The sequence below is a fragment of the Parus major genome, chromosome 19 (assembly GCF_001522545.3).
Source record: "Parus major isolate Abel chromosome 19, Parus_major1.1, whole genome shotgun sequence".
NCBI classification, from domain to species: domain Eukaryota; kingdom Metazoa; phylum Chordata; class Aves; order Passeriformes; family Paridae; genus Parus; species Parus major.
Window position 1 is genome coordinate 8437184 of NC_031787.1, and position 26222 is coordinate 8463405.

At 48.2% G+C, this 26222-nt stretch overlaps 1 protein-coding gene across 5 annotated transcripts in view; it reads right to left on the reverse strand.

Moving 5' to 3' along the window:
- ACACA (acetyl-CoA carboxylase alpha) overlaps positions 1–26222 on the reverse strand; it is a 100077-nt gene that overhangs the window by 37204 nt on the left and 36651 nt on the right. For 4 of the 5 annotated variants that reach the window (XM_015646545.3, XM_033518965.1, XM_015646543.1 and 1 more), the window contains 12 exons: positions 19618–19641; positions 17510–17653; positions 16920–17016; positions 15603–15710; positions 13270–13326; positions 12925–12969; positions 10245–10286; positions 9670–9885; positions 9056–9211; positions 7188–7391; positions 4732–4887; positions 4087–4233 (listed from right to left, as the gene is read on the reverse strand). In XM_015646545.3, coding sequence (XP_015502031.1) covers positions 4087–4233; positions 4732–4887; positions 7188–7391; positions 9056–9211; positions 9670–9885; positions 10245–10286; positions 12925–12969; positions 13270–13326; positions 15603–15710; positions 16920–17016; positions 17510–17653; positions 19618–19641 — 1396 coding nt within the window. The remainder of the gene's footprint in view (positions 1–4086; positions 4234–4731; positions 4888–7187; positions 7392–9055; positions 9212–9669; positions 9886–10244; positions 10287–12924; positions 12970–13269; positions 13327–15602; positions 15711–16919; positions 17017–17509; positions 17654–19617; positions 19642–26222) is intronic. The other variant, XM_015646541.2, reaches the window with a different exon arrangement.

Sequence of the window (26222 nt, forward strand, 5' to 3'; positions counted from 1 at the left end):
GGCCGGGCTTCATTTTATCCATTTACATCCAATTTTGGAAAGCTGAACGTGGGTATTCACCTGGTGCAGATGCAGCAATTTTGGTATTTCATCAATTGAAAGTGTTGCCTGGAACTCCAGATCTAAAAGAGCAACTCTCTGCACTTAAACTGTGCAGAGCTTTCCAATTTTTATCTGGAGCATGAACCAGCTCCCAGGAAAAGGGCAGAGTGCACACAGGTTGCCAGAGGCATTCCAGCTCCATGCCTCCACAAGGCTGGAGTGCCAAAACTCAGGATTCCTTCTTGGCTCTGGGAAAGGTGTCCCTCAGCAATCCAAGCGTGGTGGTGGCAGCCCAGCCAAGCACGCTGGCACGATCTGAGTGATGGCAGGAACAGCTCCAGGATGAGATGTGACTCAGGGAAAGGTGTCACAGAATCCCAGAACCATCCCGGCTGGAAAAGACCTCCAAGATCATCGAGTCCAACCTGTCACCCATCCCCACCCTGTCACCCAGACCAGAGTGCCACATCCAGTCATTCCTTGGAATCCTCCAGGGATGGAGGCTCCAGCACCTCCCTGGGCAGCCCCTTCCAGTGCCTGACCACCCTTTCCATGGACAAATTCCTCCTGAAGTTACAGATGGATAAAGATACATTACAGAGGGCAAGAGACAACCTTCATCAGGAGCTTTCCTGTGGGCAAAAACATTCCTGTCCACGGTATCTGTGTGATTCACACACACCTGCTCAAACATCTCTGTGAGAACAGAGAATAAAACTGTGCCACCACTTCCATCTCTGTTCCTGGAAGGCTTGGATTTAGGGATTTTAAAACCCTCCAAGAAATCTGCAGCTCTCGCTGCTGTTTTAATTCCCCGTGCCTGCCATAAAATGCAGGAACAGGGGGTGACAAAGCAGAACATGCAGCTCAACGATTAAGCTGTGCTTGTATAAAATGCATTAGCTACACCTTTCCGCCTCTGGCAATCCGGAAAGCCACCAGAGCAGCATTCCAGGAGCCCTCTGCCATCCTGAATTTCCCCTGGCCAAACCTTTCCAGCTACCCAGGAAAGGTGCTGCAGCCAAAGCTCCAGCTAACAGCGGTGATTGTGGATTATCTCTGATCCTCCTGCTACTGAGGAGGAAAAACTGTGACATCTAGTGCCAGTGGGGAAAATGACACATTTTCCATGGGCAGAGAGGGATGAAGAGGGATGTGGGGTGTTGCTGCAGGCCCTCCTTACATCACTTTCTCCTTGTCCTTGAAGATTAGTTGGGTCTTATCAGCAGCTGGTGCTTTCCTGGTGCCAGAGGATCAGGGGAAATTGTAGTCAAAATACATAAAGTGCTATAGAAAAGCATCCGAATGCCTGGCTCAGGACTGACAAGGAATATTGAGTTCTGCCAGGGGCTGAGGGAATTACCTTTTCACACTGAGATTTCTGCTAATATGCTAATCTTGGGAACAAAGCCCTGGGCTTTGACGGGGGTGTCTCTGTGCTCCAGGTCTTGTCTCCAGCATGGTGATTTAAACAGTGGAGGATACACTCCTGAACTGCTCTGTGCCCACCCAGTTCCTCACTCTTTCAGATTTCCCCAGCAGGGGTGGAACAGGATGAGGTTTAAGGTCCTTCCAACCCAAACCAGTCTGGGATTCTGTGACAAAGTGGAAAAAGGGGTGTCCTCTGGATGGTCAGAGGCTGGGAAAAGGCCCCGTTCGTGGTGGTGCTGTGCCCCAAGGGCAGGGCACAGCCAGCAGCACAAGGACTGGGACCCTCTGCTCTGGAGCAGCCAGAGCAGTCTAGGAATAAGGAGCAACTTGTATTTTCACAGTCCATTAATTCCTTGGCTTCTTTGTTGAGACCACAGCAAAGAGCTAATTACTGCAGTGGCATGGTGGGCATGGGGAGTGGTCGTGAGCTTCTGAGAAAAACTGCTTGGGCTGGGAAAAAGTCTTGAGACATCAAGATTTTCCTCAAAGCACAGACAGATTTTTGCCCAAAATGCTCTTGCAAACTCTGTGAGGACAGGGAGAACCCCAGCCTGGAGCTCCTGGCCTACCCCATGCCAGAGCAGGGATTGCAGCTCTGGCTGAACACGCTGCCCACAAATCCCCTGGATTTTATGCTGGTTTCTCAATTCCTCCCATCACTCAGGGCACTCAGCTCAGCTGTAAGAGCAGGAGTGTCCTGACCCCTTCTCACAGAGGAAATGTCACTGTCAGGAAGGCCAAGCTCTGGCTCTGAGCAGCTGATCCCCAGTGTGGGGCTCCCACTGCAAGTGTGGGAATGGCTCTGAGCCTCTGATCCAAAACACAGAGAACAGGAACCTAAATGTACCCAACAACAACAGCAACATTTACCACAGACAGCAATTCCCAACAGGTATCTCCTCTTCACTAAAAACACAATGGACAATCTCTACTTTGAATTCAGAGAACCAGCACCTTTTTCTGGCCAGAAATAAAAATAATAATAAAAATCTCACATTTACCTGAGAAGTTCCTGTTTCACCTGTCAGTCAGCTCACTGGAACCAGCTCAGGATCTCTGGGGCACAGACTCCACTGTGGAGTTGGAGGGAGCTCAGAGCCCATCCAGTGCCACCCCTGCCATGGCAGAGACACCTTCCACTGTCCCAGGCTGCTCCAAGCCCATCCAGCCTGGCCTGGGACACTTCCAGGGATGGGGAGCCCACAACCTCCCCAACCCCTTTGGGCAAAAGGCATTTGACTGATCGCATCAGATCAGATTAATTTAAATACCAACACTCCACACACCACAACAGCCACGTAATTTCTTTACAGACTGAGCGCAACAAAGTCTACCAAGGGTTAAAAAAAAATCTCCTAATTTTTTTTTTTTGGTGGTCTTTGGGTACAGAATCTCTTATAATAAGACTATTTGTATTCATACTGGCAGAGTAAACACTACATGTTCATGCCCAGGCAGCTCTGTGCTTGTAATTTCAGCAAGAACAGAGCGACGTCCCTGAGGGACTTTGCTATTTCCCCAGCCACCATCCACTCAAACGCTGAATGAGAGCAGGGAAAGAGAGAAAGATGATGGCACAAGGCTCCCCAGCAGCCTCAGCATGCACTGGGAGTGCAGGGAATAGCTCATTCCACCTTTAATTACACCAGTTCAAACATTTCTCCTCAAGTCCAGCGGAAGACAAGGCCGCAGCGACCCCACAGCCGCCATCAGGGGCCATTTGCAAAAATCCTCCTCCAAAGCTTCCCCCTGACGAGATCCATGCAGGAAATGGTGAGGAAAACTGTTTCCTTGCATGGCTACCCTGATGGCTTTGAACAGAGCCTTTGCAAACCTGAAGCTGTGTATTTAGGAAAATATGGCTCAATTACACCAAGACAAAAAATAAACGATACCATCACTTAGAACTGTTCAAATTCCAAATTACTTTAGAACATTCACTTACTAATTCCCACAAAAATAACCACCACGTCTTCCAGTGGTTCTCTTTACTCTGCAGTCATTCCAAAGGTGCAATTTTTGCCTTCCTAATGGGAAGACCCCCTCACCTAAACCCACCACGACAGCAAAGCCTCCTCCTGCTCGAGCTCCAGGAGTGACTCTGCCATGCCCAGCATCAGCTCGTTGTAACTCTTGAGTAAATCCTGCTCTAGAGTGGGAGGTTCCACACACCTTGATACAAACTGTGTAGGGAGGATGGAATGGAAGCATAAAATACATTTTTCTGCAGTTGTTTTTTGGTTTTTTTTTTTTTAGCAAATGAAAATATTTCTATTTAGTCTTGTAAAACACATTTTGCTCAAACACAAACCCCAGTTACCTGGAACAGCTGAATGAGCATTTTTTAATTATAAAGGAAGCCCAGCATAGGCACAGGTTTGAAATGGAATCATCATTTACCATGGAAGTTAAAATACCCATTGTAGGGAATGCATTAATTTTTAATGAAACAAAAATCTCATTTTCAAGAGTGAGATTTCATCTGTGAAAGGCTGAATGAATAGATTTTGTGCCTGGCTGGTAAATTTTCATTACAATTGTCAAACCCAGCCCAAAGCACAAGGCCTTTTGGGGCACAGAGGGAGAAGCAGCACGAAAGGAAGTGGCACTTGCCTCATTTCCTCCTGGCAGCCTGTTCATCTGCACCAGCTGGCCCTGGTCATCCAGCACCAGCTCCGTGTAGGTCAGGATGTCCGAGGGCAGCGGCGCCGGCGGCAGGAACGCGTGCTCGTTCATGGAATTCCACAGCTTGATCAAAGACTGGGGATGGCAAGAGAAACCCTCCTTAAGAACGTCACTCTCAAATATTTATGTTCAATCTGCTCCAGCGTGGTACTGCCAACAGAATTTGGGATTATTCCCAGCTTGGTGTTCCCAGCAGGACAGCCTGAAATGTCCCTCTGGGGGTATCACCTGCTTTGAATTGAATCATGGAACAGGTTCCCCCAAAGTGAAATTTGAATGAGGTGGTTCAGGACAGAAGCAGCAAACCAGAAACACCATCTAGGAAGGGCAGATGGCAAGGTGGGAAAACAAAGAAATGGCAGCAAGAAAGAGGAGATGGTTTATCCTTCAGCTTTTACTGTTTGACTCATTAATGGAACTCCAGCAGCAGTTTATCCTAATTTCATTCCAAGTAGATTCAATCCATAGCTGAAGGTCCCTGGGGACCCCTGGCAGCCACTCCAGGCCCCTGGTTCCCCTGACAATCAGGATGGCAAAGGGAAGAGCAACAAGAAGAGCCCAAAGAATACTCACCTGCCTGAACATCTCAGGAATGTCATAGACATATGACGTCCCCAAAGTCTGTGCCTGGAACCTCTTGGACTGCAGCAGGTCTTTGGTCACGTAGGGAGTGTTGATCAGCATCCCGTGGAGTGGTCCCTGCTTATCTCCATATGCCTGGAACATGATCTGCAGGACAAACCACAGCCAAACCCTGCTTAATCCATAGGTTCCAAGCCAGTTCTTACCAAAAATCTCCAGGCTACTCCAGGCTGATTGTCCCTGTCCTCTGCAAGGCTGCTCGTGCTGGCACCTCCTGCTCCACCGCACATCGCTGCCCTTTGGAGACACCTCAGCAGCGCCACTGCCCCACCCCTTTGGGAGCACAGAGCACATCCCCAGCACAAAGCCAGGCCTGAGAGGAGCTCCTGCTCCCCAGCAGCTGCCCTGACACCGTGTCTGTGCCGACGGATGAGAGCTGGGAGCAGCCAGGAGAGCTCCGTTATTTATGGAGCGGGATCCGCGGCTGCGCCCGCCAGCCGGGTCAAGACTTGCATATGTCATTGGGCTTGAAGTTTTGATATTGTAAGTTTAAAAGATTTTCCCAGAGTAGCAACATGAATTATCAACTGCTGTGCTTCATGGCACTATATATTCTGGGCAGGCAGGATTTGGAAGGGAAGCTTTTCAACGGAGAAATGGGAGGAGATAAAAAAAGGGATAAAAACACCTCAAACGGCCCCAACACTGCTTCACAGGGACACACCTGGCAGGAGGGACATGATTAGCATGTGTTTAACAGGATTTATCTAATTGCAGAGAAAATAATTGAAGAATTACAAAAAATTCAGTAAAGCTGATTTTTATTTTTAGATCAAATCGGCAGTTTATGCTCTCTTCAGTCTGCACAAACATTAATTGGGGAGGCAGCTTCTTTAATGGGAGAAGCATTTGTTCAGGGTAATGAGCGTTTGTGACAATGCCTGTCTTGGGATCTGTCAGGATCTACATTTGGAAATTCTCCTTAAATCTCTGGAAAGCTTCACAACAGCTCTGTAGGGAACTGGAGAAGCCTGTGCTGAGCATCACCACTCATCACTACTGAGAAACAAGAAATCAGGGTCTTTCTCTCACCATGAAGCCACCTTCCCACTCTTCAGAAGTCATGAAAGTACCCAGCATATCAGTAAATTTGAATTTTCAAAAAAGACTCCTCTAAGTTTAAAAGAGCCCTCTGAAAACACAAGGAAAAAATCCACAGATCTGAACTCACCCTATAAACCTCCATCATGAGGGGAAGGTTCCTAAAAATATCAGGGTTTTTTTTTTTTACTAGAACCTGGTTTAATACTCTGGAAAACAAATCAAATTTAATACTGCCAAAAGTTGCTAAAGCCACACACTCCCACACGAGCCCATTCCCCAAGCTTTAAATAACGAAGCTCATCAGTTGAGAGTTCACTTGTGACCTTCACAAGTGACTGACCCAACTCAAGGGTTAAGCCGAGCTGCTAGAGATTATTAAAATGTTCTTTTCTTTCCTCATCTCCCCTCAAAGGCAGGAGTGAGGTAAAACACACTGACACTATCTGTGCTGGGATCTCAGAGCTGGATGGACTCCACGGCCAGCAGCTCGCTGGAAAAATTAAATGGAAAAAGGGGGAGAAAGGTGACTCAGCACTTTGTGTTCTACATTCACAGTGCCCAAGTGATTTATTCTGCTGCTTCTCCAGCCTGGCAGAGAGATGATTACAGAGGGAGATGTAAACATTTCTCTATTTAAATATTTCCCATGCATCCCATGCTCCATGGATTTTAGCATATGTGGGTATTTCAGTTAACCACGCTGCTCCTGCACCATGGGAAACAGAAATACCACAACAGCCACAACCATTACAGAAGAGTCCATTACACTTCATAAAAGTGATATAAAAGTGATTCCATAATTTTACATCATCCTACCCAGGTCATTCCTTATATCTTTAGAATTTAAAGGACACATTCACAGATTTTCCTCTATCTACTCAGGAAAATGTATAATTAATAGTATTTTTTATTACAACCTAGAGGATGAGCATCAGCAGGTATTCCCCTTCTAGTACTTTTCTGAGCACTCTGAAGGAAACTGTTTGGGAAACCAGCTGCCCAAACAATTGAGGGCATGTACAAAACAACCAGAAAACCTGACTGACTTAACTGATCACATTTGCTGCTGCAAGTTTATTTTCCCCCTGTCCTTCCTTCGGCTAAGTCAAATGGCAATTCTGTGTTACATTTTAAATCTTATCTCGGGGCTCAAAGCTACCTGGTCTAGTGAAAGGTGTCCATGCCCATGGCAGGGGATTGGAATGGGATGAGCTTTAAGGTGCCTTCCAACCCAAAGCAGTCTGTGGTTACCTGCAGGCACCACATCCCACACAAGAGCTCCCCAGGTGTCACACGTCCCCTTCCCAACGCTCCCGCCCAGCCGCGGCCCCGCGGGGACGTACCTGTCCCGTTCTGGAGTCCGTCACCTCCTTGTACAGGCTGATGTCCAGGTAGTATCCTGACTCGTTGGTGAGGAACAGGCGGATGGGAATCGCCTTCCCCGTGGGCGTCAGGCGGATGTTGATCTTCAGCTCGGCCTGGAGGACGCGCAGCTTCCAGAGGCGGCTCCCGTAGCGCATCACCATGGAGCGCACCGACTCCTCGATCTGGAGCAGGGAAAAGCCTCCCTCAGCACTCCTGGGCCGTGGGAGGTGGTCCTGCCCATGCCAGGGGTGCAGTGAGATGGGCTTTAAGGGCCCTTCCAACCCAAACCATTCCGGGATTCCTTCTGGATCCATCACCGCTCCGTGTGCCTCCCACCCCGCTGCTCCAAGGGGGTGAAGGATCACCACACATCAGCACGTGCCAGTGCTGTCACAGGACCTTGGTGACCTTCCCCTCCTCATCCTAAGCCTTGGCACAGGCAGGAACTCCACCTGGGGACCACTGATGTAGCGGGACAGCGCTGGATTCACATCCCAGTTTCCTCACAGCACACGGAAACACAGAATCGGGAAGTTGGAAAAGACCTTGAAGATCATCCAGCCCAAGCACCACAGCCCAGCCCAGCCCAGGGAGCTCTGCCTCCCCTGCCCAGGCATCACACCTGGGAACTACAGAGTCCAGACAAGCCAAATCCTTGGCAAGCAGCTCTGCAGGCCTTGTATGCACAATAATCACATTTCACTGCCTGCACGGAGCTTTAAATCAACAAAGCAATTACCACTTGGAGCTGGGCCTTCTGCTCTTCTATTAAACTTTATAAAATACCACCCTGGGCAAAGTGCATATTAAAAGAAGGCAATTTATAGGCTGGGTTAAACATTTTTCCCCAAAAAGAGTCTCTTTTGCACAGCAGAAAGACAAGGAAAAGTCATGGTTTGTATCTGAGGGCAGCCCAACTTCCAGGGTTGAATATTCCAGCTTCTTCTGAACTTCCTGGGAACCAACGGCTCTGGACACGCCGGGAAAGGTTCATTCAAAAGGGATTTAAGCCACCAATTTTTAATCATGATTTAAAAGTCAACCAGCAAGAGAGAGTTATTTTGATACCCAATTCATCTTTTTAAACTTTCAGCTGTTCTCTTCAGGAAAGGTCAGCTCTCATCTTTGGGTACCCATGAACTGAATGCTGATTTCCAGCTAAATTCAGCCTGGACTTGGGACTTGCTTTGTGGTGATTGTGCTAACCACAAACATCCTTTATGCCTGAACACTTTCATTTGTCCATCTACCAAGTTTAACATTCATTTATTTAGAACGTTCATCTCTGTGGTTTTGTATCAGAGACTGAAAATCAGGCACTTTTGTAACTCAATTTACAAATTCTTTTTAAGCTCCTAATTTATCTCATGTTTTATTTGGATGGAATCTGAACTTTTGTAAAAAACAGAAGAGCATTTACATCTGCTTCCTTATTAAAACTATTTACCTCAAACACACAATGAAAAAACAGGTTTAGTTTCAAGCACAAAACATATTTCTAATAATTGCCCCTCAGATCACACAGAGGAGCTGAGCTCACAAGCAAACAGCTTTAGACTGCCAGAGGGCAGGGCTGGATGGGATACTGGGAAGAAATTCCTGACTGTGAGGGTGGGGAGGCCCTGGAGAAGGCTGCCCCTTCCCTGGAAGTGCTAAAGGCCAGGCTGGATGGGGCTTGGAGCAACCTGGGACAGTGGAAGGTGTCGGGGTTGGAATAGGATGAGTTTTAAGGGTCCTTCCACCCCAAACCATTCCACGATTGTGTGATCCTATGAACAAAAGGCCATTCAGTTCTGACAAGCAAAGCCCTGGAAAGACCAGCCCCGAGGTGGGCAGGAGCTCCCACCTTGGAGGGGTCCATGATGACGGTGGGCACGAAGTTGAGGAAGATGTGGTTGCAGTCCGTGCGCACGTTGGTGTTGTTGAAGGCCACCTCCAGCTCATCCATGGCCTCCAGCAGCAAACGCTCTCCCTCGTTCTGCAGGTACTCAAAGGAGGCTTCCTGCCAGAGATTGCCAACAAATCACTGACTTTGTACTCACAAACCATCACCTGAGAACGTGAGGTTTGGAAAACTGCACAAGGAGCTGATGGAGAGAACAGAACCCTCGGGTGCCGCTGGATGCACGGCCCTGGAGCAGATCCATCCCCAGCACAGTGCTCCCAGTGCCTGGATCCCACACCTGGCTGCCTCCAGCTCAGAGTAAATCTGAAACCAAACAGGGCAAGCCACTGCTGCCTCAAAATCTAAGGATTTATGACTCTCCTCTTGGGCACCTGAAAAATCTCCCTGGAGCACAGGAATACCAGGACTTCCAAGGGATGGCTCTGCAGAGCAGCACCAGCAAGGAGAGGGCACAACCCCCAGCCCTCCACACGGGGAATACTCAGTTTTGGACCCTGCAGATCCCTAGGATGATGCTGGGTTTCACTCACTGCCTTGGAAAGGGACAAACTCACCTTGGTCACCAGGTCCGAGTGCCTTATGATGGCCCTGACGAAGAACCTGTAGTCTGTCACCTCTGTGCCCACCTCCACCTTGGCTGCCCCCAGGTAGAGGTGCATTTTGTGGTTGGCACAGGGGATGGCTGTGAGGTCGAAGTTCCTCATGCGGTTCAGCTCCAGCTGGAAGGCCAGGGCTGGCTCCAGGTGCCGGTAAATCCGGTCCTCCTCGAACTGCAGTGCCACAGACACAGGGGAGGGTGGGCAAGAGAGCATTGAAAGGTGAAACACTCAGGGCAAGAACTCAACAGCTCCCCTTATGAAACTGCATATTTAATTCAAACTCTAAAAATTCAAACAGATCCAACCCAGACTTTTCTATCACATGCAGACACTGGGAGCTGTGAAACTGCTGAAATGCTGAGAGCATAATACAAATTACAGGACAGCAAATTCTCAAGCTCACTCCCCTTAAAAAGCCCCTCTTTTCCACAGAAACCAGAAGGTTTTGTCCTGATTCTCAGTAGTAATCACTGCATGAAAGAAGGATAAAGCCAACACTTGGAGAACAGTATTATAAATATCCAACTCACCTTATCCCGGGCTCGGAATGTGAAGAACTTTGGGAATTCCCTCTGTTTGAAAATAAAAAGAGCAGTGTTAGTCCTCCCAAAGCAAGCATCAATGTCCCCAGAGTGCTCTCAGGCCATTCCTGGGGCAGCACCACAGCACAGGAGGTGACACAAGCTGTTCCCAGCCACTTTTTCAACATCACAAAGGTGGTGGAAAATCAAGACACCTTTGAGACAGCAGAGGCAGCTCAAACCTGCCCTCATTAATGCAAAAGAGGCTATTTGATTGGCTTTAGATCATTATTGTCAGTTATTAACAACACAGAAGTGTCCAGACAGTAGTGGGAAACTTTTTCTAGTTCTGATTAGGATTCCTGTGGAAATGTCTGGAGTGATATGAACACTCTGTTATGGATGCAGATGTACACAGAACAATGATCTTATTCTACAGCTCTCTTTATACCATTACTGCCAGAAATACTCTCTTCCCAAGGAAAACTGGGAGTTGTAATCAAACAACTTTATTCTCCTGTATGGAACAGCAAAAACATGACAAAAAAACCCCATATGCCACTCAGTTTTCTCTGGTTTTCTGTTGCACAGATAAAACCCTGGCAGAGGGAAAGCCTAGACAGCATCCTGTCCCTCCAGTTCCATCCAGACAAATCCATGCCCTGCTCTGGAATTACACTTTTACTGGGCAGAGCTTTGGGCAGTGATTTGCACCACATGAGAACTCTGCTGCCTGTGCTGAAGGTGACCTGAAGGGACACACACAACTTGCCAGAACTGTCTTACTAAGCAAAAAAACAGGGAATCTGACCTGGAGTCACTGAATTTCTGGCTCACATTCCATTATCCATGAAAGATGAACAACCCCAGCTGGAGGGAGTGCGACAACCAGTGACACTGTGCAAGCCACCACTGAGCAACACAGATTTTAAGGCTGAAAATGCTGTTCTAGTCAGTCATCTTCCTTCCCTCCTAGGTAAAACAGCCCCCAAACCTCACCTGATGACTCTCAGTTGAGCAAAACAACTTGGGTTTGCCTGGAAACTCTTCCAAAATAAGCAGTGGTGCAAAAATGCTGCCTAAAAATTCAGGCTTAGCCAATATATCCATTGTCTGTGAGCCTCATCTAAGAAACAACCTCTTCCACGTTTCCTCACTTCTCCCAATCCCTCCTACCTGTCCTCCTCTGCATGCTGCCAGCTTCTCCCACCATCTCCATGCTCATTCCACCACTAATGGAATTGCTTCCAAGGCACCTCACTGGTGTGGTGGGCAAATATCATAATTAGATGTGCACACACACAAAAATCCTCAGTGCTCTGGTACCAAAATCCAAAAGAGTGCTCCATTTCCTAGGCAGAAGAATTATACCCCTGCTGTGTTCTAATCAACCAACCATCATCAAGACAATCAAAATAATTTGCCTAAATTAGCCAATCAAGACACCCTGCAAACCGCAGAATGTGAAAAGCTACACCAGAAATCATCAGAGTTGATTATTATACTAATAATCATGTTAAAAACCTAATGAGATGAGGAAATTGGAAGCTTGCTGGAGCAACTCTCTATTACCTCAACATGCTGGGAACTAATTATATAGACTGTAATTAAAACAAAAACAAACCCAAGCCCAGGCCCTGGCTAAGTTAATAGTTGGTCCAGTAATGAAGGGGCTGGGATAGCAGACAGTAATAAAGAGTGACAGAGCAGCTCCCAGAGGTGCTCCACAAACTTTGCAGCCAGATGACACCACACTGAGCATCCAGGGAGAGTTGGGGATGGTTCCTTCTGTTCTGTGCCTCCTTCCTGACCTCTGACACCTCCCACAGCACTCACTCAGCAACTCTGATTTTTCATTCCCCCAACACCCATTCTGGTCTCTAAAACTTCCTTTCTCAAACCTAAAGTCTAGAATTTCTTGATCAATGTCCCAAAAAACTCTCCACAACATCCAGTTTCCTAAGCCATTGACTGACACCTCTGTACCTGTGAGCAACAATTCCCACATGGTGACTCCCACATTGGTTCAAACACTATTTTTGCTGATTTACAAACAAGTTTTCCCTTCAAAAACCTTCCTGGACCAGCTGTGTTGAGCACAGGGTGAATTTCCTGCATTTCAAAGGCTCCTGATAACTTCCAGAATGGAAAAGTAGATACCCAAGAGATAAAAATCTGGTTTATGCCTTACATGGCCACCTAAACCAAGCCTCACCGATGCCCAGGCCCTGGGGAAAGAAGTAATTCTCAGCAGTAAGAGCATCAAACATTTCCCACATCACAAAACCACTCTGCAAAATCTAACAAGTCCCTTCAGTGATTGCTCCAAGGTATTTTAAAATCAGCAAGAAGCCAAAAGAAATTACCACACTCCATAAGAAACACAAAGGTTTCACTGACAATTGCACTTTAGAACAGAAGACAACACCAAAACACAAGGAAATCTTTATCAGTGTGGCTTCCTGAGCTCAGCCAGGTGACAAGGGACACTCAGAGCCTCAGCAGCCTCTCTGAATGCCACTGGCTGGGTTTGTGGTCAGATGTTCAATTAAATACTTCAACACTTCACTTTGACGCAATGTGGGCATGAAATGCCTGCCTGAGATCCAAATGAGAAGCCCAGAGCCCCCTGGGTGTCTCCTGGCCTCACAGCAGGAATGCCACCATGCTCCAGGCCCTTTTTACTTACATGGAATCTCTGATCCACCTCATAGTTGACCTGTTTCCTGAAGTCCTTACAAACGAAACATACACACATAGGAAGAAAAAAAAAAAGCAGAAGACAGCTAGCAATTAGGATTAAAATCAAAAATTAATTAATTCAAGAATACAAGAGGCATCAAGATTGTTTACAATTGTAAATTAATTTTCTTAAGCGAATTCATGAATACCATCTCGAGTTTGAGAGGACAAAAACAGTGAAGAGAGAAGTAAATACAGTAAATACAGCATTCAATTTGGGGAACAAACATGTCAGATGCCAATGGTATAATGAGCTAGAAACCAAAGAACATCAGGAGAGATATGGAAATACCTTTTGTGCTACAAGGAAAGTCAGCCTCCGAATGCCATGTTCAATCAGGACTGATTTCTGCAAAAAACAAGGATGGAAACTGGTGACTGGACTGAAAAAGAACAGACTAAAAGCATGCTGAAATCTTCTACAGAGTGAAAAACCTCTGCAGATCCTCCTACCTCTGAGTTCCTGCTCCCCTTCAGCCTCCTCAGAGCGAGGATTTCCCACCTGAAGCTCCTTTAGCAGCATAAATACCCAAATCCCTTCCACCTGAGCAGGTAAATAACCAAATCCCAGAGCAGTGAATTCCAGCTGAGCCTGGCTAAGCAGGAATGCACAAGAGTCACACCCAAATCTTGCAGGAAATACTCTCCTTCATTTGCCAAGATTGCTTTTTGAGGGGAGCACTGTGTCCATGTGGTAAGGTCATGGAAAATGATGGAAAATGAGTTTTAAAGGAGCTAAGCCACAGAAGCATGAAGCTCATCCTCGCCTTTGGCACAGTGAGCTCATGGATAACCCAGCCCAGAGCACACATCCAGGCTCTCAGCCTGGAGAAGGCTTTGGGGGCCCTCACTGTGACCTCCTAGGGCATTAAAATAGAAGGGAGAGGGACTTTTTGTATGGGCAGAGAGGAACACAACAAGAATTAGATGGACAAGGGTTAGATGGGATGTCAGGTAGGGCCTTAAGGTCCCTTCCATCCTGAGATTCCAAGACTCCACATTGCAAAGGTGACACAATTCAGATGCCAATTATTTTTTTCCAACAGATCACAGAATATCCATTCTGGTTGCTTCTTCCTCACATTCCCCTAAGCCCCCTCTCAGGGGAGTGTTGCCAGCAGCATTTGCCACACCACTGATCCTTCCAAGTGTTAAGATCTCATCATTCTCCCCTTTCTCAAACTTTCCTCCTTCCTCTTCCCTCTTCAAAAGCAAAGAACACAAAAGGGAGCAACAACTCAGCTCAAGCAGGAAAAAGCCAGCCCCTCTCGGCACAGACTGTGATGTTTCACTAAGGTTAAGCCCTTTGAAAATGAGCAGCAGTGACTATATTCATGGCAAGAGGAAGAAAATAACTTTAATAATGCCATGATTTAAAAAGCAAAAATTGTTATTGCTTTTAAAATTCCACAAGTGGCAGACAATAACAGCAGAGCAACAGGATTCTGATTACATGGTAATAATGTGGGTCTCCCAGCAAGGCCACAGCTATTACAGAGCGATTAGCCATCAGCACCTGGAGAAACTCCATTTCCACTGACTGCCTCAATCTCCTCCACAAGTCATTTACAAGTATATGATCCTAATTTCTATTAAAAAAACCACACACAACATGCTGGGACTAGAAGATTATTTGGACAATTTGGATCAACCTATTTGATAGTTTAATGTGGTTTTGGATTTTTTTTATTTTTTTTTTTTTAATATATTTTATTTCTTTCCTTTTATCCCCTCCCATAAAACGCCTGGAGCATGATCAAGCAGATGAAAAGCAGAACTAGTTTTAATTCTTAGATTTGATTGTTTTCCTTGTTTAAAGAGACAGGAAGCTGCTGAAGCCATGTGGATGCCAGTCCCATTTTGGATCCCCTGATTTCTGCAGGGTATGTTGCCACTTCCCAGGTTGAGAAGTTGGAGGTGCTCTTTCAGTGCTCCCAAAACCAGCAATCCCAGTTCCTGGGGGTATTCTCAGCTCCCCAAACTGGTGGAGTTCTCCACACCACCAGAAAAGCAGGTGCAGGCAGAGCACAGAGTGGACACAAGGAGGCTGCTCCCAACCCAGGCTGTCTCACAACTGACCCAGCACTCACATTTGGGACTCTAAAGTGCATCCCACACTTAGGAAGGAGCCACAGAACATGACAAATAATTCCTCCTCAGGCCAGGAATGTCATATTAAGGTGGATGCTCCAGCATGCTAACAAGGGCAATAAATTTTAATTGCATTCAGACTATGGTGATACACAAATACAGGACATTTTAATGTCATTTCACAAGGTTCTGCTGCTCATACAACAACTTTATCACCAGGAAAGGGACAGAACACATTTTTCAGAGCATGTGGAGACAGCTACTGAAGATTGACCTGATGTGTTCAAAACCTTCCATCAAAAATTAAAGGGAAGAAGCCCTGACCTGACACATCAGGAGGAGGAACAATGCCCTGGTGGCCTCAGGAAGGTGCAGCTACACCCAGCCAAAGAAACAGAATGGGATAAATTAATGATGTAACTGCAGCACGTTTGTTCCGAAATCAAACAAAAACCTCCCAAACTTTGGGAACATCCAGACTTTTCCCAGTCCTGCACGAGGCCAGAGAGGCAGAGGGGGATGCAGGGGCCTCACCTTGCTCTGGGTGAACTCCCTGAACATGGCAGCCAGGCCGTCGTCATCGACGTCGCTGTCGGTTTTGATGGCCACATTGAGGATGTGGATGGGCTCCTCCCGGGCACTCTGCAAGGAAAAGGGAATATTGCCCATGGATAAATAATTGACAACTCAGCACCTGCCAGTCCTCACAACAGGCTCCCTAAATGCAGCTTTAAAGCAGAGATGCTCTGGGGGAAATGACCTCAGCGGAGCACCCGGGAAAACTCTGAGGGAAATCGAAACAGCCTCATAAATCTGCAATTTCACACAAGTCAATGTCCACAAACGTCAAACAGGAGCCTCCTTTGGAAAATCTGAGTCTGAGGATGAGACAGGGCACAGGGTCAGGGCCTCCCTTTACCAGATGCAGCACAAGGACAGTAGAGGATTTCGGCATCAAGGAGAGTAATTAAATTAATCAAAGTGTAGGGGCAAAACAATGTGAGTTTTCATACCTACAACAGCATGAAATAATGTGGAAACATCAATTCCATTAGAGCTCCAAGCAATTACAAATTCAGCCTTCAGGAGCCTGTGATTAACTGGGAAAAACTGAATCTGGACAGGAAATCACCTTGGTGAGGTGTGGGGGATGTAAAAAGAGGGATCTGAGGGCATTAAGGTTGACAGTAATATTCTGGAAAAGGTTACAGTGCTTACAGCCATCAGGATGAGTGGAAAACAAAGCCCTGTTCTGGACACAGACTACATTCCAGCAGAGCTTCCCACTCTTGTGGAGCAGCTACCTGTGTCTCTAAGGGAAACTGGACTTGCATCCCTACGGATTAGGGACCACCTGCTTCCTCTGCACCTGCTCTCCACATCACTGCAAAAACTGAGCAGCTCCACTCAGCTTCTCCTCCCCAAAGCAGTTCCAAGAGGTAGAGCAGAAGGAAGAATCAGGATTTAAGGAGACTGGGAAGGGTGTAAGACAGAAAACACGGCAAGTCAGACATAGGACAAAGACAGCTGAAGATGCAGTTCAACACCCTGGTGCAGAGAGAGGGTCTGCAGACTTAATGGTGGGTTTAAACTCTGTTACGCTGCTGTGGATCCAGTAATTCTGCTGATGCTAAAAGCCATAAACTAAATTTACATGGGGAGCAAGAGGCTGAGCCGTAGTTTTAGAACAGAGCTGGAAAGCGGCCGCCTACGCCGAGTCACCTGCTGTGGAACAAGCGAGCAAATCACTGCCATAAATACACAAAGCTCCTAACTCCAGCTAGGGAGGAGCATCCAGCCTCAGCCCTGCTGCCAGCCTGAGAGCACCTTCCAGAAAAAAACCCACCCTACCTTGTCTTCATCATACAGGGAAGCGTGGCCAGCCTCGGGGAACGTCGGGCTCTGCGGGGGAGAGTCGCAAAAGCATCCCATGACTTCATCAAAGATCCTGGAATACAGCAGGGAAGGACAGTCACCAGCACACCACTGCCAGCACACAGAGCACCCAGCACTGAACACACCAGTGCTGGTAGGAAAGGGCTCCATCCCCTGCTGCGCTCAAAGATGAGGAGGCAAATCCTCAAACCAAGTCTGGATAGTCCAACATTTGGCAGAGCCCTCCTGGGTGCAGGTTCAGGGCTCTGCTGGGGGGCTGCCTATCCCAAAAGGATGGAAGCACAAAGAACTCCCCCCCACACACACCCCCAGAGCATTGGGAGGTGTCAGCACGTTCCCATATGGTCTCCATCCAGCAGGAACCCGGGATGCTGATCCCTCTGTCTGCAAACTGCTCCTCCAGCAGCCCGAGGGACACGCACGGGGATCCAAACAGGGAAGCACACTCAGGACCAGTCTAAACCCGACTCTAGACCTGGCAAAGCCTTCCCCCAGCTCTGCCAGGGCCCAGGTGGGGAGGTGGCCCCAGAAGCAAGCCCACCCACCTGACAAAGTCCTCGAAGGTGCGGAAGGAGACCATGCCGCCCATGCGCTGGCACGGCGGCGTGAAGGAGTTGTCCAGCAGCACGTCGCTCACGCTGGCCACGTGCACCATGCCATAGTGATTGAGGTTGGAAGAGAAGGACATTCTAAACAGCAAGGCAGCAAGAGCACAGTCAGTAGGGACAGGGGAGGAGGGGACAGCCCCAGGACAGGGTTTGGGCACGTGCTCTGGCCACTCAGAGCGTGGCTGTGCAATCCATGTTGGATTTCTCAGCCTCTCCAGAGCCCCTGCCATGCCCCTGGTCATCCCTCACTTGGGGGCTGTCTCAATGACAGGAACACTCAGACTTAGCCAATAATGCCATAACCCCTTAAAACAGGTATTTCTTGAGATGACAGGAGAATTCTGACTATGCAAAGCTGAACTTATTTTTCCTCCTGTCTTTATGATTTGCTTTACATGATTCAAACAGCAGCAATTGTAAGATTTGACACTTGAAGGATTCAGCACATTTTTACAAATTAGGTTGAAGCACACCATGCTGTATTCTCTTATTGATTCCATGATTTTTCTGATCATACTATAATTTGCACTCCTCAAATGCAGTAGGATACAGTGACTTCTCCAAAATTCTTTACTGATACACTCATATCCCTACCCTTTCTGTTCAAGAAACAACTGGACATGGCACTTGGTGCTCTGGGCTGGTTGACAAGGTGGGGATCAGTCACAGGCTGGGCTCCATGGTCTTGAAGGTCTTTTGCAACCTCACTGATTCTGTGATTTTTATGTTTTTTTAAAGACTCCCAATGCCACAGTCAAGACTAGCAGAGGAAGCCTCTCACACAGTGAGGAAAAAACACACAATTAGATTGGACCTTTCTCTGGTGACCACAGCTGGGGGTTTGCCTTCTCTGCAATAATTATCACCAATATCTGAGCTGTACTAGAGACTTGTCTGAATTCAGACTTCCATCACGAGCTGCCTGACACGTGGTGATTCCTCTGGAGAGGAGGTGCTGGCCCAGAGCCCATGTGCTCCTCACTTGGGGACACTCTCATTTTGCTCCTCCCAGTGGAGCTGGGGCCACAACAGGAGGGGAGATGGGGAAAGAGGTCAGGGAGCTGATTCCCCACCACACCTCAGAGCTGTCAAGTCCCAGGGGTGCTCAGCTGGGTGGGAAAAGCAGGGCCAGACCCAGGACCTGGCTGAGCACTCCTGCCACAGCCACCTCCCAGCTTTGCTGAGATTTCCTCCTTTCCTCACACCAAAACCACTGTGAGACAGCTCTAAGTACAGAGTTAACAAGTCTAAAGTATCATCAGTGTGATTAATAGCTCTCCATGCTTAAAGTCACTCTCTGTTTCCACAATTTATCTCTGATTAAGAGCCGTGAGACTTCCAAGCCCATTTTTACTATTTTTCCCTAAATAGGCTTGTAAGCAGTAATAAATAATAGGTATTCACATTTTGAAAGAGAGGGATTTTTCAGGACATGCCTTGGTGTACATTTCTTACAACTAATACAAAAACTATCACAGAAGAGGAACTGAACAAAAAGACAGCAGACATTTTTCATGTATTATTTAAAACAAGAAATACTTTTCAACTGAGACACAGGAGGAAAAATTAGCATCCAAAACACAACAAAACATGCTGTCAGCTGTTTGAGATGTAGATTCATCTATGGTGTGAGGGAGGTGAAACAGCCTGGACAAATTCTAAGCTATGGACAAGAAAAAAGGCTGGGAAGAACTGCCTGGGGTCACTGTGACTCCCTGCCAGAGGGTCAACACCTCAGAATCCAGTGCCAAAAAAGACCCTAGGACAGCCCTTTGCTGTGTAACATACTGCAAATGAGCTGAGTCACCCAGCTAATTCAATTTCAAAGATAGCTGCATGCAAAGATTATTTATTTTTTTTAAAGAAAAGCTGAAAACATGTTTTAGACAAAGGGAGAGGAAAAGGGAAGGTAAAAGAAGAGTTATGGTTGAGAGTTTCCCAAGTAAAGAGAAGGGAGCTACAACAAAACATGTTAAAACATTCAGGATTAGGCTACTTCTTTCTAGAGGGGCTTTTGAAATTTGAAAAGATGATGAGTACCATACCTGTTTAGCGTGGGGATGTTCCCTCTGTAATCAAACAACCACAGTTAGTCACAGACTGGTTAGTGAGAGCCATCATAAAGAACCATCATCAAGCTGATGTACACACCAGCAACATCTTCACAACTGATCCCAAATTTGTCAGCTGCCAGGGACAGCTCCCTGCCAGGGTCCCTGGGGCAGAGCCAGGCCATGCAGAGAGCATGAAAATAATGAAATATCCCAGGAAAACACTTGGCATTTGCAAGGGACCCCACGTTCCTGCTCACTTTTCACTGTCCCCACTTCAAGCCCTTTGCACACACCAAGTCCCTGACAGCAGAGGGGGGGGGGGAAAAAAAGGGAAAAAAAAATTACCATCTCACACAGGAAAATTGCAACAGGTTCAGGAAAACAAGCCAAATCCTCAGTGCCAAGCCTCCAGGCCAAGCAGCCCACGCACAGGCTCCCACAACACAGGAACAAAGCAAACACACACAGCACCGTGGAATACATTGCATTTTCAGCATTCAGTACTAAAAAGAACTAGCTTAAGGCTAAAAAGAACAAACTTAAGGCTAATTTGAGGAAAACTTTACCAATTCTTTTCTAACATCAGCCCAACTCTCCCCATATCTGCATGTAGCCCAGGGCTTAGCGATGCACAAAGGGCAGAGGGGAGTGAGGGGCACATTTTCACACCACCAGCACAGCCCAGCCCACACCAGAAACAGCCAGGAGAGTGCTCCCTGCAAGATGGAAAAATTGCTGGGATCTGACATGCAAAACAGCACAGATTAAATTTTTTAAAAAGTCCTTTCACACAGGAGGCTTGTGCAAAGGGATTAGTGAGAATTAAGAGATGGAAAGGAGAGCTTTGAGGAACATGTGAGTGGACATTCACCCCCCTCCCTTCAGGAGGTCAATCCACAAGTTTTTTGGACATCCTAGTCCATAGGCAGGACCCCAAGTTACTGAGCACAAAGTGCCAGTGCTTAATGAGCAGTGTATTCCATGGTCACACTGCTCAGCCTGCCCTGCTCCTGTCCCAGACTGGTTTGGTCACAGCAGAATCACCCTCACCACAAGGTGATGTGTTGGGTGCCTTACTGGTAGAGGCACAAAAAAATTCCCATAATCTCCTTAAATATATGTGGAAAACAAATCCCTGAAACTGTATCTGTTATGGTAGGAGTACCACAAGTATTTAATTTCTGGGGGGATGGTGGGGACAGCCCCTGTGCTGCAGAGCCTGTGGGCAGGACAGAACCGGCCTCCAGCCCTCAGGGGGTTGGGACTATTTTTTGAGCTTGGCAAAGACTGGGAAAGCTGCATGTGATCTACTTCAGTTGGAAAAAATAGTCTGGAGAGGACTGGCAGTTCCTACCCCCAGCAGGAACCCTCCTGTAGCCGTCCCTGGAAGGCTTTCAGAAAAGAGAGGGATAAAAAACCACAGAAACAAATGTTCAGTTCAGCCTCAAGAAAGGCACCCTGGTGCTGTGCTCTGGGAGCTTCTCCTGCCACTCCACACGGAGCTGAAGAGGCTCAGGCAGGAGCAGCACAAGGGAAACAAGACAAGGAGGAGCAGAGAGAAAGTGAAGAGAGCAGTTCAAACGGGGTATCAGGGAGAAACCCCTCCCTGGGAGGGAGGTGAGGCCCTGGCACAGGGTGCCCACAGAAGCTGTGGCTGTCCCTGGATCCCTGGATTTACTCCAGGTGGGACCTGGAGCAGCCTGGGACAGTGGGAGATGTTCCTGCCCATGGCAGGGGTGGAATAAAAGATCTTTAAGGTCCTTTCCAGCCCAACCCATTCCCTGGTTCTGTGCCAGGCCCCCAGAAGCACCAGGCCCAGGAGTGACACTGGCACAGCCATGGGGCAGTGCTGGCACCCCCTGCCCTCCACACCAGCCCTTCTCTGATCCCTGGAATGATCTGATCCCTTCTCTGATCCCTCCTCAGCTCCCAGAACGGCCCTTCCTGACCAGGAGCTGATCCCAGCAGGGATCTGCTCCAGCCCCATTGCTGCTGCACCTCCTGGGGACTCTGAGCTGGGTTCCCTTGCCCCTGTGAGGAGCAGGAGCTCTCCCCACACCATGGCCATGCAGAGCTCCAGCTGGGAGCGAGTGCCAGCACAGGGCACAGCTCTGGAAATGAGGCAGCAAAGCAGAATCAGCAGAGGTTGGCTCAATAACCCACTTGTAGTTATTAACAGCAGTACCACAGGAGAAAGAGCAATTCCACTGGCTCTGGCCAGTGCCATTCCTCTTATGTTTCTTCATTTCTGTAGAAGAATCTAAGCAGAAGGCTGTGAAACATGCCTCAAACCATACATTTTGATTGGGTTTTTCCTCTCCCTCTTTCTTCCCTTATTCTTCTGCTCCCTCTGTGATTCAGCCAAGCTGAATCTGCTACAGAAGTCCAATTTGCATAAAATTATCGTCGTTCCATTCAGTTTGCTGCCCCTTCCACAGCCCCTTCTTTGCTCTGCTGGAAGATTTTGCCCTTTCCGAGGCAGGCAAGCCAAGGGAACGGCAGCACATTACTGCTGCCTGCTGCCTAATTAACATCAAACCTCAGCACGGAGCTGCAGGGATTTACAGGTGTCCTGGAATCGTTTTCCCCTCCTCCCTCCCCGTACAAACCACTCTCACAACAAGAAGGGGACCCCAGGCTACCTGGCACCCCATGAGTTATCCCTTTGGGGCTCTGGGCAGGGTCAGAGCCCACAGCAGCATGGCTGGGTCACTCCTGGCATCCAGAGACTGATGCCAGAGGCTGTTCCAGCAGCTAGTCCACAGAAAATGCTTTCACTTTGTCAGAAATTCACATCTTAAGAGTAGATCTTGTAAAATGGTAGCAGGGAAAAAAACCTCTGCACACTGCTCTCAATGTGAGTGAGTGTGGGGTTGTTAAAAAAGCCCTGTTTGGGAACAGGCATATTTAACCTGGCTTTCAGCCTTCCAGAGGGTTTCTACCTGTGAGCTAAGGAAGAGGCTGGCAAAAAGGAACAACCAAAATACCCCATAGATGATAAAACATCAGGAGACAGCAAAGGAGAGATCATGCACCACTCTCAAGCCCTGAAATCAGCAACACCAAAGTCCAAGGTGGGGCATGAACAAACATCAACAAGCACAGAGGGAAGAGATTCCAGGCAAAACCAAGCACAAGATAGCTGAGACATTTATACTGATGGAAATACCCCTGGATGGGGCTCTGAGCAACCTGGTCTAGTGGGAAGTTCCCTGTCCATTACAGGGGCTGGAATGAGATGAGCTTTAAGGTCTTTCAACCCCAGGTTGTTCTGTGGTTTGATGATGCTGATGAAATGCAGAGCAACTCATGCCTAGGCTTGGATTCCACCCTTGGAAGCACCATGGATGCAGCCCCAGGAACGAATTCAGCCCAATTTGCCTCTGCACCCCTGTTTGTGGGGTGTGTGCATTCCCAGCTCCAGAGGCACCCAGGGTGTGCTGCTGTCAGACATCTCCTTTGTGGAGCCCCCAGACTCACACCTGCCTCAAGCTAAGCAGGGCCATTATCAAAACTTCATCTGCAGTGCTAAAGCCTTCCTTCTTCTCCTTCCAGTGCTACATCCTGATCCAAGCTCCCCAGGACGTCCCCAGGCCAGTGTGGCAGCTGGGGGTGCCCCATGGCACAGAGGGAAGGGGTGGGCTCAGTGCCCAGAGGGGTTGGGAAGGCACGGCTGAGGCAGCAGGGACCAAAAACAGGCTGGGCTCTATTTCAGTTTCCTCTGGGGCTCAACAAAGCAGAAAGCAGAGCCCTGGGCTATCCCTGCCACACCCCAAAATCAGGATGTATCCAGCACCTCCAAGTCTCCTTGTCAGCACCTGCCTCAGCATCTGACACAGGGGACACATCCAGCTCTGAGAAGAAAAGGGATCTGTTTTGTGGGAGCACATTCATCTCCGAGTTCTTCCCTCCTGATCCTGCAGCACATCTGTTCAGGGGAAGGGGGATCAGGGACTCAGCTGAGCAGCCTGGCTGGGGGAGCTGGAGAGAAGGGGATGCTCTGGGAGGAGCAGGGCAGCAGCAGGCTCCAAGAGCTGGCTACAGCAGACAATGTCCCAGTTTAATTTAAACCTTACAGCTTCAGACATAAGAAAGGCTGCTGGAGAGCAGGAGAGGAGAGGGGATTAGAAAGAAGCACTTTTGTTGAAAAAGCACTATAATTCCCTCTCCTCCACACACAATGTTTCTTTGAACAGAAGATTTTGAGCTAAGATTAGGCAAGGCCTGTTTCATGAACACCTCAGAAAGGCCTTTCAGTGTCTGTCACCTGGGCTGCCACGCTCACAAAGGCACAACCTTTGTCACCAGTCGATATTGCAGCCGCTCCCCGTCGCAGCAGGGCCGGCGGAACGAGCGGGAGGCGAAGCACAGCTCGGAGCAGGGCTCATTTCTTCCTCCATCTCCTCTCCCCAGGACCCTGGCTGGCTGCACGAGGCAGGTTATCCCCAGGCAAGGGCTCTGCACTTGTCTGCAGTCCCCTCTGCGGCGTGTGGCCATTGGCATCCCAGAGATCCCCCCGGATCCACGCCTCCAGATTGGATTTCTGCTCGGAGAGGGCTCACAATCTCCATTTGCTGCCAGATGGTGACACTGCACTCCTCATCTGCCCTGCACCGGGCACAGGGAATGCTGATGGATCCATAAAGCCCTCTGTGATTCCCATTAGAAGCTATTTTTCTCCCTATGACTTTCCCTTGCCATTCAGTGGGGATTCTTACATTAGGATGTTTTCTGTTAATTTGAACAAATAATTCCCCAAACAGCCTCTGCCCACAAAACCCACCAGGAGCAGGTTGCACTTCTGTGACTTTGTCAGCAGATTTAACAGCTTTTCTGTCCTCTCTGCTCCCCTGTGGGCAGCTGATGGCAATCCTTCCATGGCCAAAAACACAAAGTCTGAGCCCGAGCTGTGATCAGGCAGCTCAGAAGGAGTGAGTGGGATTGTTTCTGCCACAATTAAGCAAAGGCATAGCAGGGTTAAATGCCAATGATGAAGAATTTAAATATAAATTTTAAAACCTATTTAGAATTTAAACCATTATCATTTTGCTGTTTTCTCTACACAAATATTTGCTTCAGATATTTAAAAATATCTGAGGCAGTGGAGAAAAATGTGTGGCATCATATAACAGCAGCTCCCAAAGGGAATGCTCTCCTAAGGGCTTCTGCTCCTGGGTCACCAGCCCTGCAGAGCCTTGAGGGACATTTTGGGATATTTTGGCTTTGGGATTTGCCCTTGGAATGCATTTTTAGCTTTCCAGCCCAAGAATTTGTGCTACAAAAGATACAGAAAAGCACATGACGAACACAGACCATGGTCAAGAACAACGAAGAAGGCTTAAGCAGGACAATGGCAAAGTTTCGAGATTTCCACGTCCTGGGTTTAACACCAGGTGTGGCTTCAGAGCTCCTTAAACCCTGTGCCACCATCAGCCCCTGGGCACCCTGCAGCCCCCCCAGAGGGAGAGCAAGGAGCTGCCCCAAGCACCAGGAGCCAGATTCATCACTGGATCAGCTGGAGGCACCTCCAAGGAGCTGAACCTGCCCCCGAGCCCGCTTCCCTCTGCCTGAGGAACACAGCAGAGCTGAGCTCACAACACTGTCCCAGCCAATTCAGTGTAAGGAGAGAGGAGATTTCAGGCCAAGGAGCTGTTCCTGCAGCAGGGAACATCTTCTCTTCCAGCTGACCTTGTCTGATTAAGCCTGTGCTCCACAGAGCAGAGCAGTGGACAGCTCTGGAAGGCCAAAAATCCCCAAGCAACAAAGACAACTGAGGCCAACAGAGAAGAAATGGAGGAAAAATGAAGGAGAGAAAAAAGCACTGTAAAGGGGTACTAAAAATAGTATGCAATTATTTACAAATACTCCAGAAATGCAGGGAACAGATGAGCCCATACACATGTCCCATTTGCAGCAGGAGTGGGTCGGGGGCTGGCTGGGGACAGCCATTCATTTCCAGCAAAGCAGACCCTGAAAACCATTTCATAAAAGGTACTGATGGATTCTCAATGAAGCGAGACCGGACCCCACCAAAAATGAAATCAGGGGAAAGATGTTTGGAAACAAAGGAGGGAGAAAAGGCGGCGGTGCCCGGCACGGACCAACAGTGGCACCCGGTGGCTGCGGGGACTCACTGCGACCTCAGAGCCAGCAGGGATAAAAACCTCAGCTCAAATCCCCTCCTGGGGAAAACACGGGACAGACTGACCCCACAGACACACAGAAACAACCTGCTCCAGGGCAAGGCTCCTGCTATGGAACCTTGGAAGGAGATGAGCCTTAAGGTTCTTCCAACCCAAACCTGATTCAATCTTCTTCCAACCCAAAACAATGTGATTCAACGTTCCTGTGAGCTCTGATAATGAGGTTTTATCTCCTTAAATGAGCTAGAGATGCCACCCTCCTCTCCAGGAGGTTCACAGTCACAAGAAATGCAAAACTGAAAACCCAACTGTGTCAACCCCAGCATTTTGTGTAAAATTCTCATCTCGGTCTGCTCCATCAAAAAATCATGTTCCACAGAAGTCACCTCATCCAGCAAAGCCAGGAAGGAGCAGAGCCACACAGGCACTCAGAAAGGGCTGGCAGGAAGGGGA